The sequence below is a fragment of the Cotesia typhae genome, unplaced genomic scaffold (assembly GCF_013202065.1).
Source record: "Cotesia typhae breed Kobodo isofemale line unplaced genomic scaffold, CoteBio_Ctyphae contig_119, whole genome shotgun sequence".
NCBI classification, from domain to species: domain Eukaryota; kingdom Metazoa; phylum Arthropoda; class Insecta; order Hymenoptera; family Braconidae; genus Cotesia; species Cotesia typhae.
Genome location: NW_027423712.1, coordinates 284,036 through 303,230, shown reverse-complemented (window position 1 = coordinate 303,230; position 19,195 = coordinate 284,036). Strand labels below are relative to the sequence as shown.

The 19,195-nt window shown below is 31.4% G+C and overlaps 1 protein-coding gene across 1 annotated transcript in view; it reads left to right on the top strand.

The window, feature by feature from the left end:
• The window catches only part of LOC141530946 (cell adhesion molecule Dscam2), a 45,657-nt gene that overhangs the window by 12,787 nt on the left and 13,675 nt on the right, over positions 1-19,195 (top strand). Inside the window, exons 2-11 of the mRNA XM_074248352.1 lie at positions 3,456-3,776; positions 5,696-5,857; positions 5,938-6,087; positions 8,812-8,929; positions 11,837-12,080; positions 12,256-12,460; positions 14,354-14,650; positions 14,971-15,081; positions 15,254-15,412; positions 17,015-17,527. Coding sequence (XP_074104453.1) covers positions 3,456-3,776; positions 5,696-5,857; positions 5,938-6,087; positions 8,812-8,929; positions 11,837-12,080; positions 12,256-12,460; positions 14,354-14,650; positions 14,971-15,081; positions 15,254-15,412; positions 17,015-17,527 — 2,280 coding nt within the window. The remainder of the gene's footprint in view (positions 1-3,455; positions 3,777-5,695; positions 5,858-5,937; positions 6,088-8,811; positions 8,930-11,836; positions 12,081-12,255; positions 12,461-14,353; positions 14,651-14,970; positions 15,082-15,253; positions 15,413-17,014; positions 17,528-19,195) is intronic.

Below are 19,195 nucleotides of genomic sequence, written 5' to 3'. Positions count from 1 at the left end.
TAGCGACGAACGCCCTAATGGATTCTCCCCTGATCCCCTGATGTTGGAAAGCATACATAAAGATCGACCTCAATCCGGCGTTGAGGTGGTACCCCAACTGCTTCTCAAACCCTCTCGTTCTTGGCTATATTACTCAATATTCTTTATATACTGCCTTTTTTTTTTTTTTTTCTTCATATTTTTTTCTTTTTTCATATTTCCTTTTCAATATTTAAATGAAAATTTTAACTAAGATTGCTCACTTTACTTTTAATAACCATAATCACTGTTTAATTTTGCTTATACAATATCCCGTTTATCTTCCAATTTTTCATTTTACATTATTTATTCAAGTATATATTACAGCGATCTATTTTCTCAAGATTTTAAATTTAAATATCAAAAAATATTGTTTCCGAAAGCGGAGAGAATAAATTTTGAATTTTATGATTTATTTCAAATTTAAAACTCCATAAAATAATACTCAATGTTTATAAATTTGTTTGATCGAATGATAACGAATAATTTATTAGATTTTTACTGAAAATATGTAATAAATCTACTGTTTATCCGATAAATGGAAAGAAAAACAATTTATTTTTTTGAAAAGTCAAGTCCCATCGACTCTTTTTTACTTTTTATTTCAATACCAAATGATTCGAAAGTTTGGACAAGTTTCAAGCATTGGATAGAAAAAAGTTGTAGCAAAAAAGTTCTGATAACAGTAGTCTAGCAAACTGACATAACAATTTAAGGGTTAATGTGATATTACTTTTCTTACTTTTTTATTGTTTTCGTTTTTATAAAAAAAAAAAAAAGTATTTGCTAAATAATAAAGTTTGACTGCTATAAATCTCAAGTTAGTATCTTAAAATCGGGAATTATTTTAGATAGAGTTTTAAAATTGTTTTCCTTGAAAAAAATTTCACAGATACCAAATCGATTGTCAGCGGGAAGTTGTAAGGTTGCCATCAGTCGTCACATTTATTTTTCGTAAACTTTTGTCATTTTATTAAATGTTTATTGATTTTACTTACACTCTGGTTGATAAATGTTGAGCTAAAAAAAATTTTAAAGGAATGACGTTGTAAGTATATTTTTATTTTATTTATTGAGCGAGAAATTATTTATTAATCTTGATATACTGTATTGAGTAAACTTTTTTCGACAAATCTGAAAATAACTTTAAGAGTTAATTTATTAACAAATTTATGGACAATTATGGTTGATAAATTAGAGCTAATAACAGTGGACGAATAACAGCAGGAGATTATTGGAGTAAAAGAGGAAAGGCAATATCCGGATAGGGTATTTAGACGCATATACCATCAGAGTCGGTGGATAAAATTGAGCGTAGATAGTACAAGCATTGAAATCAGTAATCTTTGGACTGGTTTTGGCCTGGGTAGAGCGTGGTACAAGGTATGAGAGTGGCATATAATATCAGGATGATGATAGCAGGGGGCGAGCTAACGCTTGGATGGCGGCAGGCTGCTGGTACTAGTACGGGATGATCGAGAAAAAAATAAAGGGAACAATGGAAACAATACTGTGAAACGAGAAAGTTGGTTTGCATTGTTGGATGGCAGCCGCAGAATTCCGGCGTCGTCTGTTAGGCGCGCTTCTCTTCTCGTTCAGTGACTGAATGCAAGACGGTAATTGTAAACCACCGGATGAACAGCACCAGACTTTCAAGTTGTTTCTTTCGTTCAATACTATAGGTATACCACGCTCTACGGTCAACGATGCTCTATTCTTTTACTTTATTTACTTTATTTTTTATTATTATGACATTCTATAAAGATATTATCTCGGGGTTTTTTTGTTCTTAAGCTCTTCATAACATAATAACACTCAAAACTCTTTTATCCTCAATAGATTTAATCATTCTGCTCTTACTTTTTCATTTTTTATTTTTTATATTGTCATTGTTTTCTTTCTCATTAATACAATTCTCTGTAACAATTAGTCCAATGAAAATTACAAAAGTTAAATTTAAACTCCTTCTTCATTTTTCTCAGTGGGAAAATAATTTATATTTTAAAAAATATATCTATACATCCAAGTCTAATAAAATAATAACTCTGATAAAAGAGATGTAATGCCTGGTTTACGCTGATATTTAAACAAAAAACAATTTTATCGACACTTATTACGAAAAAAAGTATTTTATTGTAATCTATAAAGTAACTCAGTGTTTCCAGACGCAAACATGTCACGTATACACAAAAAAAAAAAAAACAACTATAAAAAGTCTTTATATGTTGAGTAACAGAATTTATTACTCAACTTGTATATATAAATATATAGGTAGCTTCTTTGATTAAATTTTTTTTATCGAGATGTTATTTCCCAGGGCGGTCTTTTTAATAAAACTATAAACTGTAAATATCTAAAGGTGGATAAAATTAATAATTTCAATATAGTTTTTTTAAAAAATTTTTTTTTATTTTATTGTTGGTTGTTTGAACGAGAGATAAAATATTATTGTGAAAATAAATGTTTACAGAACGGTGTTATGTAGTAACCGAAATTACTGTACTAAATCGATAACATCTTGAACGATGTCAGGCTCATCGTTATCTGTAGCATCAAGATATCTCGTAGCTGGTACCTAGAGGTTGTTATACCACCCTCTGTCCTCTACACGGTGTTATACAACTACCTAAAGCTCTCAGCTTGCTCAGCCCGCTCAACTCGCTCAGCTCGGCCACTTTATTACTAGAGACAATACTTTAACAATTTTATTTACTGTCATTTTTATTTATATTATTTTTCTACCTCAAACTTAATAAACACTCTTATTGAATTTCATAGTTGTAGATTTAAATCTTGTGCAAAGATTTCAATAATTAAAAATATTCATTGTAGCAAGAAAAATTAATTATTTATTGGATGGTATTTATTGATTGTTAAAATAATAAAAATAATAATTGGCGAGCTGTCTTTTCTATGGTAGTTTTAAATGGGTTCTTGAGAAGTAACTCTTGAGCTAGCTCATCAGAATATCTAAACAATGAAGAGGGTTTTATCATCCCTACTCGATGAGTAAAGTTATATATATATATACCTTACTTTGGAGTACTTGGTAAAGTAAAGAACGCACTCGCCACACACAACCATTCAAAGCTTACTAACCCTACTCAATTCAAACTCTTTCTCAGTCTTGTTCTTTTTTTCTTTCTCTTGTGTTTGTTTTTTTTTATTTTTTATTTTTTTCTCTTTCTTTTCTCTGAAGAAAAAACAATGAGTCGATTTTTCAAGCTGCACATCAGGCACTTTACTTACTTCAAAGTGTATTAATGTTTGAAGCTTTACCCAGCTGATACAATACTCATTAAACTTTATTATTCTTTAATAATTGATGCTTAAACCTCTCTGTGTATTGATTTATAATTAAAAATAAATAAATGGGACTTTTTAAAAATTTTTTTTTTATTTTAAATGTTTTAATAATGATAATTTATTTATTTCAGGTGGGAAAGCTTCATACGAAATGCAGGGTCCAAATTTCATAGTAGAGCCGCAGTCGAGGGTTGAATTCACAAATGTAAGTGGAGGCCGTGTCGATTGCACTGTCAGGGGAAACCCAGAGCCAACGGTAGAATGGCTGGCAGCAGACGGTGGTAATGTCGCCAGCATACCTGGGATTAGGATGGTATTTAGTAATGGAACCATTTACTTCCCTGCCTTTGAAGCGGAAGCCTTTCGTCAGGATGTTCATTGGGCTATTTATAAATGCACAGCAATTAACAGTGTTGGGGCTGTTGTCAGCAGAGACGTCACTGTTAGGGCTGGTAACTAATCTAATCATCTATTATTATTATTTTTATATCCAACAAATAAATAAATACTAATTCATTTTATTTGTTCTGATAACTAATAACTCTCTTGAGAATTAATTTCTCAAAGTTTGATGCTGATAAAAAGTGCTGAACGCGAGTATCGACCAAATAATTTCATTACCTTTTTCTCAATTATTGTTTTTTTTTCTTCAACACTTTTTAACTTTTGTTCTTTGTTGTTTTGTACAACTGTTCGAATCCAATTCAACGGTTTAAATCAACTTTTCTACACTCTTTAAAATTACTTTTAATTTTTAATAATAATAATATAGAAAAAATAAATTACTTGTTTTGTAAGATAATAAATATATAAAAAAAAGAAAGAAAGAAAGTAAAATTAAAAAAATGAAGGCTTTGCATCTGGAAGAAAAGAATTTTCTCCCAGGAATAATAAACGAACCGGAAATTTCTTATCGAACTAACGCCTTCGTAAATCATAGCCAACTGAACGGAAGTTTTACCTTTTTCGATTGAAACTACCCATAGCCAGTAGTTTACCTCTACCACTAGTAGGGGCATTAGCAGCATCGTCAGCTTATTTTTCCGATTTTATACTTTACATACAACGATTTTGTTCCTTGTTCACGTATACGAACTTTACTCACGCTTATGATGAATATAGCCCTCTTCTTCTTTTTTATTTGCATTTTTTACGATAAAAATATTTTCAGCATAAATTTGAGCCTGACTCATAGTCATAGACTTTAATTTTTGTAAATTTTTGTTTTTGGTGCATTAAATCAATCGTAAGCACTTGAGACAAAATTGACTAAAATACTCTACAAGTTTTTTCAATTTTAAAAGTACTTTTCTTTCAATTATACTTTCGGTAGTTATTTATTTAAAAAACATCCTTTCGTGGGTATAACTTTAAATCTCGGGTACTACACAAATGACGGTTGGATTTTCTGCATATTTCATGGTTTGTAAATATTACTCGGTGCAGAGGAAAAACGTCTGGCTCTGACTGTGGAATAGTCGGTGGGTGGTTGCCTGGTTTGAAAGCTGTACCAGTAAGCTGTTAGGTTGCTAGGCTGGTGAGTTTATGCCCAAGCGGTTTGTGTTAAAGTTGAGGCTACGATATACCAAAAGCAACTCGAGTTTTTACCCTATTCTCACGAGTCTGAGTGCTTCGCTTGGCTGACTCTTGAAACGGGTTCCAAACCCTCTAACCCTCTAACCCTCTATTTCGACTCTCTCTCTCTCTTTATATACTAAATTTTACTCCTCCTTGCCCGCGATACACTACACCCGGTGTGTTAACATTTTCCCCGACATTTCTCTCTCGCTATTACTTCTTGGTACATATATACACCTACCGGCAAACCGTCACCACCAGCGCCAGCAGTATAGCCAGAACCAGAACCAGAATCAGAATCAGAACCAGTAAAACCAAGCAGAAGCTGTAGAAAATGACTAGTGCAACCTCAATGACCTTTCTATTCCATAATTTCCTATTTTGTCAGCTCGTTCATTCTAATTCTCTGGTCTTGCAACGGCAACTCTTCCCTTTAACTTCAAGACCGTCAAGTGTTTTACCCTCTACTATTCTACCACTGTACAGTTTTGGCTTTTCTATCTACCATATGGCATACATTTTGCTTTATATATAATAATAATATGATGTATACAGAAAGAGAAAGAGAAAGAGAAAGAGAAAGAATGAGAGAGAGAGAGAGAGAGAGAGACTCGCAACCGCATCATGCACTCAACGAGTAGTAGCTTCCGCTTCTAAAACTTTACTGTTACTGGCCAATTCTCAAAACTTCAAAGTTTCTCTCTGTCTCTCTCTGATTTCTCTGTACTTTGGCATTTGATTCACTCTCATCTGTACAAATGTATACAAATAGATTGTATAATTATGCTTTTAGTGGTAAACCAGCGTTACGATCCAGAAGTTCAGAGTCTCGGCGGTTTCCTGGGCAACAATGTACTTATGCGATGCAACGTACCCAGTTTCGTTCGTGATCATGTCACTGTAACATCTTGGTTACAAGAACCTTCCTTCAATATTTATCCATCTTCTGCCAGTGGTATTTATTTATTATATTATTTTATTTTATTAATAAATTAATAAATTAATAAATTAATAAATAATAATGAATGTTTACAGATGGAAAATATCACATGCTTCCCAACGGCGATTTGATGATTATAAATATAACTCGAGCCGATGCCCAAATGACATACAGATGTAGAACACATCATAAACTGACGGAAGATACATTAGTTAGTCCTAATGTTGGGCGAATACAGTTAGCTGGTAATTATAAGCACGCTGTTATTAATATGATAATAATTATTATAATTGATCAGCAAAAGCAGGAATACAGCGGCATTGTTGTATAGTTGTCAATTGTTATGAACAATAACATGAAAAAATAATAATATTAGTGGGTATTTATGTCAATAAAAACAATAGTTTGGGTGGACAGAGTGGAGGAGAATAGAATAGAATTGAATAATTGAGTGGGTCGATTCCGTGATGTTTAATTAAACGGCTGCTATACCACACTAATACAGAAAGGGAGCGGTGGTCATTTACTAGTTTGGTAACAACCGCACAATAAGCCTCAGGCAAAGCTCCCGGTGCATTGTGTGTTTGCGTCTGACAAACACAACTCCAAATAACTCTGTGTTAGTTAGTTGGATGATTGCATGAAATATGAATATTTCCAAAATCTCAACGGATTACCCACTTGAATACCACTCGCCATTCGCATACAGCTCCATTTTTTTATCCCTATCATTTAATCCGACTATTTCTTTTCTTAAATTATTTTTATTATTATTAAATAATATTATATGATACAGTGAGACCACCACACTCGAAGAATAATGACAAACTCATCGGAGCATGAACAAAAAGTATCCTCATAACTCTGTCTACATAATATACATATACATGTACATATATATGAGGATGTTAGGTATAAATTGGAGTTTGTATATGTATATAAATGCATGTATGTATATGTATATGTATATGTATATCACGACAGTATATGTAGGGGGTACTTGTGGCATCTCTGTGCTACTCACGTTGCAGACGTTGTCTGAAGCGGCACGCGAATCTCGAGTATCGCATGGAGGGAAGCATCGTTAGTTAGCTGGGGCTCAAGAGGATATTTCTCTCCTCTTGGTTTTCTCCATTGGTCCGTCTTGTTTCATTTTCCGGATGTATACTACTTCTCTTCTCGTCCACTTGACTGTTTTTCCATGCGGCATATATTTCCGCTGCGCTACTCCCAATCTTCCGCCAAACCGAAATATATTCAATAATAATATTATCTTTCACGGTAATTTATACTTTTTTTTTAGATTAATAAATTAACCTCACAAATTTAATTACTGTTAAAATTTTTATATTTTCCTCATTATTTTGACAAAAAATTTGCATCGTATATAAATTCATCAGTACTATAAAATTATTTGCAACTCATTATTGCTGTGATGGTTTTTTATACTCTTATTTTCTTACTCGTTATGTATTTAAATAAAAAATTCACCAGCAGTACAATTCTTATGCTCAGGCGATGCAAATATTGACGAAAACCAGCCATGTCTGATTTAAACTACTCTACACTACTTAAATTCCAAGCCCGAGCTATTTTAGTTGGCTCATCACAAAAAAATATTTCCCTTTTCGCGAATTTACTTGAAAAAACTATTCCATTTCACCTACTTGAATAAACAATCGATATAACAATGGTAGCTTTCTTTTAAAATTGTAAATTGTTTTCTTGATTCCGGGGCAGTGTAACAGAAAGCTCAATTTTCCCGGGCTGCAGCTACGGTTTTATGTTTGTGTAAGTCGTAAAAAAAAATAGTTTTTTATTTTTATGGTTGAGGTCTACAATTTTCCATTAGACGTGTGACTATATATTCTATAAGATATGTTGGGTAACCCACTTTCGGGCTCATATTATTATTTCTTTTCCTCAGAGAAACACACCAGGAGCTGCTGCTTCTTCTTCTTTTTCTTCTTATTTTTATTTCTTAGGCTGTTTATGACATACAGCATAGAAAACATTTTTTTTTATTGCTGATAACGTACAAAACTAACATGAACTCATTTCGAATGAACATGAGTAAAAACTTTTCTTTTCTTCTCTTATCATAAATAACAAAACTTTTGTCAAGAGAAACAACAATCAATATTTATACAAACTTAAATTGCCAACCTTTCTGTTGTACTTTTTCAAACACATTATTATAATTTAAGTTTAATATATTTCTCGTAGATCTTTTCAACTTAATATTTCATATTAAAGTCTATTGAAAGTTTAAATTGCGTATAAAATAAAAGATCAAATATATACTTATTGTCATACGAATTCTCTCAGCTCGGTGAATCCCAGGTAGATTGTTTGATTAACAATTATTATTATCATTATAGTTTCTTTAAAGCAAACATCATTAATTTTAATTATCTATTGATTTAGTTAAAGAATAGTTTTTTCAATAAATAAAAAAGAATATAAAAATAAAATTGTGATCTTTGGGATTTTATTTAACTTTCGAATGATATTATGTAGAAACCGTTTTCACCCCGCTCAATTTTTTAGTAGATCTGAAATGAATATTTACAAACTTCTAGATGGTTTACAGCTGTTTATTTAACTTGTAATTTAATTCACTTGTCCAGTTTTTACCGTTGTAAATAATTAAATAGAAAAAAATGTATATTCGTGAAATACACATTCCAGTGTAACCGAGTGATTGAATTAATTATTTAATAATCGTTAATTATTTTTGCTTTTCAATGTAACTAAATACACCAGAGGCATGTGTACAATTCAACATAATTACAAACCAGGATTTTAAAATACTGTTAAAGTAACCTACATAATATGTACTTTATTACTACTGGGATATAATTATGTTAATATGATCACTTTACTATTTTTGTAAAATTAAAAATGAGGTGAAATTTCGTTTGTTATTTTTATAATTAACAGTGAATATTTATTTTTTGTGATTACAGAAATTAGAGGTTTTACGCCGCCGATATTAAATGAAAAATTAAATACAATGTCAGCCCGCCTGGAGGAAACTGTGGTTATACCTTGTGTGGCGTACGCAAATCCTCCGCCGACTAACAGGTAAAAACAATTTTCTCAAGTAGATATTTAAACGTTTTTATTAAAATTCTATTTCCTCTTAATATTTGCCGTCTGGCTGGGAATTAAAAATAATTATTTAAATCTCTTCTAAGAACATATTTTACAACTAATATAATGATAATAATAATAATAACAATCTTCCTCTGGCGATTATCCTTCTGTTCGTTTTATTATTTTAAACTCAACTGTCGTAAAATCCGAAATGAAGTAGTCACAATATCAAAAAATAAGCTAAAAAAACTAAAAAAACTAAAAAAGCGGTTTCTGTGTTCATTCAGGTAAATGTATTCTTCTATTTTCCATATTAATGTTAATTTTAAACATAGTATTCGTTGTGAATAAAATCATTTGTTCCAAACTGCACCTTTTTAGTTGGGCGTAAAAGCATCTCACATATTTTTTTTATTTCTCTTACAAAAGAATTCCATTTTATTTTATAAATTTACTCACTCTCTAGTTTTATAGCGTTCTGGCTTTCTAGCTTTTTAGTTCTACAGCTCTGCACCTAGTTGGCTAGAAAACTGTTTGTCGACTTGACATTTCACCAGAAAATTTATTACTGAAACTATGGATGTAAGTACTTACTACACGGAATATATAGAGTAGGGTACTACCAAAAGCGTTCCAAAAACTTTTGTTTTGTCCAGAAAATAAAGTCGTTTTTTTTTTTTTTTTTTTTTTTTTTTATTATTCACAGTTAACTGTAAATACCGTTGATAGATATACACATGTCATCAAGAGATTTGTTATCGTGTTATCAACGAACAGCCCGACACTATTTGCAAGACACTTTACCCCGGTGTATTTTGTTGATTCAATTTGGTTAACATACATCCCGATGAAACCCACAAGAAATAATGTTTGCCTTCCAATCGTGTATACCCTTTTATTATTTTTTCTTTTCTTTTTTTCCAATTTCACTTTGTCTTGTTTTTAATCTACGGTTTAGATTTTCAATTTCAATAATCCTCGGGATCTACAGGGTTGAAAATATCGCGTATAACTATATTGGACATAGACAACGACAACGATGATGATGATGATAATGAGAACAGAAAGTAAATGAGAAAAGGGTAAATGAAAATAGTGAATGAGAAGACGAGATTCTGAAATACGAATAAATATATATATATATATATATATATATATATATATATATATATATATATATATATATATATATATATTATTTCTATCTTTCTCTGTGTAGGAGAACGGTAAACAAACCGACCGCTGATTACAGAGACTGCTTCTGACAGCCCATCAAATATTCCACGTTTACAGGAGCGTCGACGTCACTAGGTATTCCAAGAGCTCGTGTTGCTCACTCCCTCCAAATTCTACTCTGGTAGCTCTTTTTAGCTCTATATATACCAAGGGGAAGGGAGAGAGTTTCCAGCCCTTGGCATCAGCTTGGAACTACGTTCGTTTGTCGTTCCTCGTTCCTCGGTAGAGTTGACTCTGTGAAAATACAAGTGTGAGGGGTTTTGACTTTACCACTACTGTTACCGCAATACAGCTACAGCATCTACAGCATCTACAGCATCTACATCATCTACACCAGCAGTCTTGGCTTCATCCAACTATTTCGCTCTCTTCCTTCCTTCCTCTTCCGGGTCCTCTCGACTTTTCTCGACTCTTGTCATTTTATCATCCTTCGCGGTCTTTTTGCCTCTTTACCTCTCCTCATCAATTTCCCTCGGTAAATTCGATTATCCATAGATACACCGGCAGCTTCTTCTTCCTCTTCTTCTCCCCATTCCTCTCTCTTTATAATTTTTTCATTTTATTTTTTGTCTATCTTTTTTATTTTTTATACTCCTTCATTTCGTAGAGTAAGCAATATTGAGAAAAATAAGATGACGGAGGCTCAGCGCCCGGGACTGGGACAGGGAATAAGGAAGCAGAGCATCATCATCATCATCATCTTTCGCGCTGGCTCTTGTTAGGTACAGAAGGATGCCAGAATAGCGAGGAGAGTAAAGTTGTAGGTATATATTTTAGTAGTATAAGGTCAATCGCCTTCGGGGAATTGGTTACTCTGGTTGTTCACCAGTAGTTTCCTCCGTTTTCCCTGAGGGTTATCCTCCGGAGAGCAATATCTCATTAGAGATATAGCCACTGTTCACCCAGTCACTATTACTATTACTATTATCACCGTAAAGCTCACAAATATAAGGGTAGATGTGTATCAACGTTTTAACGGAGGGAGCCAGCGCTGACTTGAAAATCACCGGTGATTTGTGATTTCGTTGGTTCGATTGAAAGATTTAAAGATTGAAATAACTGAGTACGTGATGTGGTCACGAATTATTTCTATCAAAGGTTACTAACATATAGTTTACTGGAAAATACTCGTTCAGAGTTTAACAGGGGATCTTGCTATTGAGGCTGCGCACTAAATGAGTCCAAGATTCTGCTGAGCTATTGGGAAATTACGGAATACCTACTGCATACGTAGATACATATACATTGTCGACTACCAGAACTGGCTAGTCGTGCAAGAGAGAATCTACTGTCATACATACATATATACATACATATCTATACATGAATTCTATTTATCTTGGTAGTAAGTTATGGGTTGGATTAGTAGTAGTATATATGTATATATGTATAATATATAAAGGACAAGAGAACTGGGGTCTGCAGTTATTATGGAAACGTTTGTAAACTTGAATGCAATTCAGGTAGCTCTAGGTTCTCTTGCTCTACATCATCTACCAACTTTATGTATATTAAGCTCTTTATAAATTAAATGTCATCGAGTTTCTTCTTCGCCTCGACGCTGTACATACAAAAATCTTATAGTTAACAACTCACCAGTTTATCAATAAATTAATAATAATAATAATAATCGTTTTTTGTTTTTGTTATTATTTACAGATGGTACTTTAAACGGGATCAACGTGAAGAACCTATTGATGAGATTTCAGGTCACTTAAAAATTCGGGACGGTTGTTTGACAATACAAACAGTCCAAGAGAGTGACGCCGGCACGTATGTTTGCACAGCAGGCAATGTTGAAGGGAGCGCTAGTTTTGAAATTCGTTTGAGTGTTTCTGCGTCTTTGAGTGTACACGTTCAGCCTCCTGTTCAGACTGTTGATCTCGGGAAACCAGCTTCTCTCGTGAGTACACGCTACGTTTCAAAATAATTTTATGAAAAAACAAAGAGAAACCATCTTGAAAATTTATATTATATATATTATATATTATCTTATGTCAAAAGATAGAAGATAAAGGATGCTTTTATAATATAATATAAAATATTACAAATTAAATATATTTTTCTTGACTGTGCAGACGTGTAGCGCGAGTGGTTTCCCTCAGGCAGCGCTTTATTGGTTGAAAGACGGACAACCGTTGCGGACAGGCGATCATATAAGTCTAATCTCTCGGGATCGCATTTCCGTGAGTGCTGTTGCTCGTGAGGATCGTGGTATGTATCAGTGTTTTGTTCGAAACGAGCATGAGATGGCACAGGGAATCGCTGAATTACGCCTGGGAGGTAAGCAACAGCAACAGTAACAACAACAACAAACATACATATTCTATAGAGTATGCAAACTCGATACTTGACTCAACTAGTTAAACTATACATTCATCGTCGTCATCGTCATCATCATTCTGTTTCTCATCTTTCGTAACTTCTTTCTCATTCCGTTTATGTGCCAACTGTACAAACACGCCGATTTTCAATTAGATGTACATACTCATCTACCACCGTGTTTGTTGATAAATTTATCCATCCCTCAGTTTCTCACAGAGATGTGCATTTAAATTCTTCTTTTCTCTGTCACCATTTATAGTTGTTTATTTTTATTTACAAGCTCATCCAATAGACCTTATTCTCGACAATTTTAAAAGAATTTTTTTGAAAAAAAAAAAAAAATTTACAAGATCCTTTTTGACAGTTTTTAAATACACCGAAAAAAAAGGTTCACTTGAACCGAGAAAATATTTTTCTTCCGAATTATTTTCTAGCGCGAAAACAAATTTTTTTTTTTTGACCCAAGAAATTTCACTTATTCTAACAAATTAATTCCCTTGCTTTAAGAAATACGTATGATCCAAAAAAATTTATTTAAGTCAAGAAAATTTTCTTGTTTTGAGAAAATTTAGTCCTTGCTCCAAAAAATTAAATTTTCATTAATATTTTTATTGATTAACATATCAAATGGAAAGATCAAATAATATATAAGAATTTTGTTCTTCAATCAAAAAATTTTTCTTTCTGTTTAGTTAACCCGCAAAAGTATTAAGAAAAAAACTATTGGATACAAATTACACCGCGTGACCTGAAAAGCTCTTCTCATGACCTTAAAAGCACCAAAATCGATCCAGTTGTATTTTCAATTGATGCGCTTACCTACGAAAATTATTTTAGTTTCATGTAAATACATTTTAATAATAATAATCAATAGTTTATCCATACTGACGCGTATCTTTTTCAATTTAATTGGCATTCGCTCAAAAAGAATCCATTTAACAGGATGCGATACCTTCAATTAAATACATATATTTCCATTTATGTTTTTAATTAACCTAAAGCTATTGGTATTGGTATTTAATGTTTTATCAATATTGATAAACTGAAATCACTGAGAGCATATATTTTTAAACTACCGTCTATATTAAATGTAGTATTTGTATGTTGTTGTTTTTGTAATAGAGTTTTAAAGTTTGAATGCAAAATGTGTAAACAGGTAGATAGGTAGGTGTATATTGATGTACCGGAGAACCTCGGGTGCTCGCTCGTTCCCGGAGCACTATACCGTGATGTGATGATGATAGTTAGCATCCTGGATTTGCATACGCTAACGAGGTTCCTGTGGTTTTGACGATATTCTGAATATCCTTTAAGCGTCTAAAATGCCAGCTACTTTGTGGTTTACTTCCATATCTATCTTATCACTTTCCTAAAAAAAATATTTATAATTATTTTTATTAAATCGATAATTTATCTATTATTACTTTGGTATTATTAGATATTAATATCTTTATTAAAAGTAAACATAACTGGCTTTAAATTTGCTTGTAGGAAAGTTTGAATGATAAGTTATCGAGGATAGCAAAGTGAAATCTCTGGTTGCTCTCTGCATACCATAAAAATTGGTATCCTCAATAATCTCAGTGACATTATCACGTCTGGTGGTGCCGGTCTTTTTTTTCTTGCTCCCTCGAGAATTTTCATCTACGCGGATATACTCTGACAATGGTTGTCTCCCTCATTCTGTCTGTCTAACTATTGCACTGATATCCCATTTTAACGTCGACATAATCAACTCAGATGATCTATTTTTCTATTTTTATCTTTTATGTTGTTTTTGTTTTTAAACTAATACTAAAATTAAAAAAAAAAATACTAATAATTTATGGTGTAATAATTGTTTGTGAGCAGAAATATCTCCGCAACTGGTGTACCGATTCATCGAACAAACAATGCAGCCGGGACCATCAGTGTCACTTAAATGCAGCGCTGCTGGTAATCCAACGCCTCAAATTTCATGGCTGCTTGATGGGTTTCCGCTACCCCAAAATGACCGTATACTTATTGGCCAGTACGTCACCGTGTACGGGGATGTTATTTCCCATGTAAACATATCCTCTGTTAAATCCGAGGACAGCGGTGAATATCAATGCACAGCTGCTAGCCGGGCTGGCGAATCATCTCACTCTGCCAGGCTCAATGTTTATGGTCAGCATTCATTATCTTAATTAGCTTTTACCTTCAAATATACTCGCCTACCATCCTATCAAATTTTATCGCCATCCAGATAAAAGTATATTAATATAATCAAATTGTTATTTCTCCTGTTAAAATTAAAAACATTAAATTTATTTATTTATATATCAATCAATTTATAAACAAACAAATATTTAAATTTATATTTATACACATAGTTGATGGAAAAAACGATGCAATAAATTGGTCTATTAACAAGCATATTCCCAATAGAATAAAAAATCTATCCATATCGTTTTTTATTTTCGGTTTGTTTTTTTATTTATTTTCAGGATTGCCGTATGTACGTCCAATGCCAGCAGTGTCAGCAATCGCGGAAAAACAACTTGAAATAAAGTGTCCAGTTGCTGGGTATCCCATTGAATCCATTATTTGGGAAAAAAGTATGTTCTCAATTGACTGACTCAATAGGTCACAGTTAAACTTTTACTTTTCGATAAAAAAAAAAAAAAAAAAAAAAAAAACAACAACAAATAATCGGATAAAAAAAATAAACAAATATATATCTATCGCTTAAATTCAAATTTGATGTATTCGATATTTATTTTTCGACAGACGGCACTCGATTACCAACAAACATACGCCAGAGAGTTGCAAATGGAACTTTGACGATTGATACCGTTCAGCGTAGCGCAGATCAAGGTATATATACCTGTGTCGCACGGAATAAACACAACTATACTTCTCATCGTACTGTTGACGTTAGAGTACTCGGTAAGTTGTTATTATTAATATTATAAATTATAAATTATAATCAAACAGAATGTTATATTATATAATATATAGAACAGATCTATATTATAAATTGATAATCTATTTATTGAATTTTATAAAGTTTGAAGTCTCGAGACTCTGCTGCGAGTAAAGGATCGTGTTAAAATTCAAACGCTTTGATATTTATTCAAAGAGATATTTTTTTATTTTAAAATCTTTTTTCATTAATGATATACTTATGCTAACAAGACACTTATGGATATCAAGATCAAAGTCGAAAAATTCCTCGAGAGTTTTCACTCCGTCTAGTTCAAGTATTTGTTTTTCTTCTTCTTTTTTTTTTTTTTTTTTTTTTTTTTTTTTTTTTTTCCTATAACAATATATATTTTATGCAGACTCTCAAACTTTATAACTTTATATTCAGCGTGTATATTTAAATTATTAAAATGGATTTATATTTTGAGAATATATAATATCAACAGCCATACAAACACGATGACGGTTAGTCAACAATCATTAGATATAAAAAACTAAATATGAACGATTTTTTGTGCGTTGAGAAAAATACAGTCGTAAAACATCGCCAGGAGCTTTTTTTAATAAAATACATACTATAGAAAAATATTTAAAATAGGGTAAAATAACTTTATATAAATATACAGGACTATCACAATTCACTGCACTGCTGATGCATCAGTCCTGCACGAGCTAGTTCACCGCTCCGAAAAACATATCATATACATATTTGCACATACTTATTCACTGTTATGTCTAGGAACAAACATATATCTAATATGACCGCGCTCCTGGATACATATATATGTATATGTATTTCATTTATGTGTAAATTTTTTAACAATCGAGACGCCAATACCATATCCGCCTAGAATATTTAGCTTTTATATAATTTATTATTATTATTATTATTATTATAATTCAAGCAATGAATATAACTTTACTTGACTTTTTTATTTCCATCACAATTTCGCTGGGCTTTAAATAGCTACTGTACACGTTCAATAAATTTTTAAATTTTATCGAAATATATTGAGATTAATTTATATTGTGCAGCGAAATTGTGCCAAACTGCCAAACAGCAAGAATGAAAACTCTTAAAACTGCCAAATCGAATGTCTCGTAACTTTATTTACTGCCTTTTTTTTTTTTTTTTTTTTTTTTTTTATTAATTGACAGCATATCAATAAAGATTATTAAATTTGTAAATATTTGTTTTAATTTTGAACAATCGTTCGCGGCATAACAATGAATAACGGTAGAAAATAAAGGATTAAAAATAAAAATAATGTAATCTCTTTGACTTTTATTAAAACATAAAAAGCTTTTATTGTTGGGAGTATGTAAAGCAATGTACGGGATATTCGTGGGTTGATTAAAATACCCCGAAGCAATGGGAAATTAGCAAGTGCCTTGTAAATAAACTCTCTTTTAATATTTTTTATATTTATATACATACAATTAAGTTATAGAGCTTTTATTTAAAATTTTTTTTTTTTTTATTTAAAATATGAATCATGTTAATCACGAGCTTATTTTAAATGGAATGCCACTCCTATTTTGTTTTTTTCTATATTGTCTTTTCAGTGCCACCTAAAATCACGCCTTTCAGTTTTGCTCGCGATTTAAACGTAGGCGATCGTACTAGCATACAGTGCGTAGTTGTAACAGGTGATTTACCTCTTACATTCACGTGGCTAAAAGATAATGTGCCGATAGAGACACGTGATCAAGATTCCTCAGGAAGTTCCAATGGAGTGTCAATCAACGGCCAGAGTAAAAGTAACTCTGGTAAAAATGATGGACGAGGAGACAATACCGAGAGTGGAATTAAGAATATGTTGTCGAAAGGACGTTCTTCTTCTTCCTCCTCCTCTTCTTCTTCTTCAACGTCATCACGAATGTTTAAACAAAATAATAATAAAAATATACATAGGATTGATCAATCGTTAGAAGAGTCAATAACGATCCGCCATTATGACGCTTTTAATAGTGCTCTGAGCGTTAGCACGATAACTCCTGCACACAATGGCACGTACACCTGTCGCGTGACCAATGGCGCTGCAACCGTCGCTCACTCTACTCTTCTCCTTGTCAACGGTAACGAATCACCGTTTAGTTGTTGTTGGTGTCTGTCTACTTAAACAACCACCAACATATAATCATACCCAATTATTTAACTAAACAAACACCCTATTTACTTTTTTATTTTCATTTTATTCATTTTATTACACTTTTCTTCTCTTGAAAAAAAAAAATTCATATAGATATTTAAAACTACTAAACTCTATCGGAATTTTTGGTAAATATATTAATTAATTAATTAACCATTTCCAAATTTCCGATAGTCTTTTATATTCTCTTTGTTGTGTTTTTAAAACTATTATTTTTCTTCACACTCAATTCTCTTGCTCGTTTTACTCTTTTATCTTTATATTTTCTAGCTCGCTCGCTCTACTCGTTCTTTCGTTTGTTTCAGCATGCTAATTTAACGTATTTTTAATTTTTAATTATATTTTTAATTATTCTTCCTATTACTTTTAACAATTACATTTGATATTTAAACTTGTAAATTGAAACTAATAGGAATGATAATTGATATTTAAAGGGTAAAAATATAAAAAAAGGAAAAAAAAAATATAATTAAAAGTTTTTAAATAAGAATGAAACCTGCATGGTGTTGTCTATTTGCACGGATAGCAGTTATGGATCCAGTCTTTGCTTTTATTCGCAATGATATATAATATATACAAAAACATATATATATATATATATATATATATATATATATATATATATATATATATATATATATCGTGATGCACTCATGACGTACAATACCAACACTTTGAATTCATTAGACATTAATGAGTAGCTTTGGAATACCAACATCCTCATATCAACCTATAATACACTGCAGTATGCACAATTAAATTTTTTATCATTATTATTATTATTATTATTATTATTATTATTGTTATTATTATTACTCACTTAACATTTAATTAAATATTTAATTATATAACACACAGATTTGGTAAAAATTTTTCCAATTATTTTTAAAGTAATTTGACTGATTTTTCTCGCACATTTAATTGATATTAATTACCAATAAAATAATATTTAGTAGGAGTATACATATATAATAAATTTTCGAATGATAAATATTTGAATTTAGATATTGTGTTGTAATTTGTATCTAATTTGGGCTGTTGAGTTAAATTATAGTACTTCCTTTTATTTTATTGGAAGTATTTTATTTATTTTTAATTCATTCAATATCATCAGGTACATATATATTATTCACACGTTGTTATTTATTAATTATTTGTGTATTGCGGTTTAATATTTATATTATTATTATAATAGGTAGGATGTAGAATTGGTATATTTTTGTGCGAATAATAGACGAGTAAAGTAAACATTGATAAATATTTTTAAAAAATACGTTTTACAAAATAAAATAACAATAAAATTCAAATGCTCTCGAACAATATTTACCGAGTATTTAAATGCTATCAAATGTATGTGTGTTTATAAGTTACTCTCTTTTTTTTCGCAAATTTACTTACGGTTATGATATATTAAATGAATAAAGGAGAAAAAAAAACACAGGTGGGACACGTGATATCAAATGATAGTAAACTCAGCAGCGGAGGATTTATTTGCTTCTGGTCATTGCAGATAATGAAATACAAATTGCATCGTTTGCTCTAACGCGCTCACGTCCCAATACAGTGGATTGTGTGTGTTGTAGATTCTCGATAT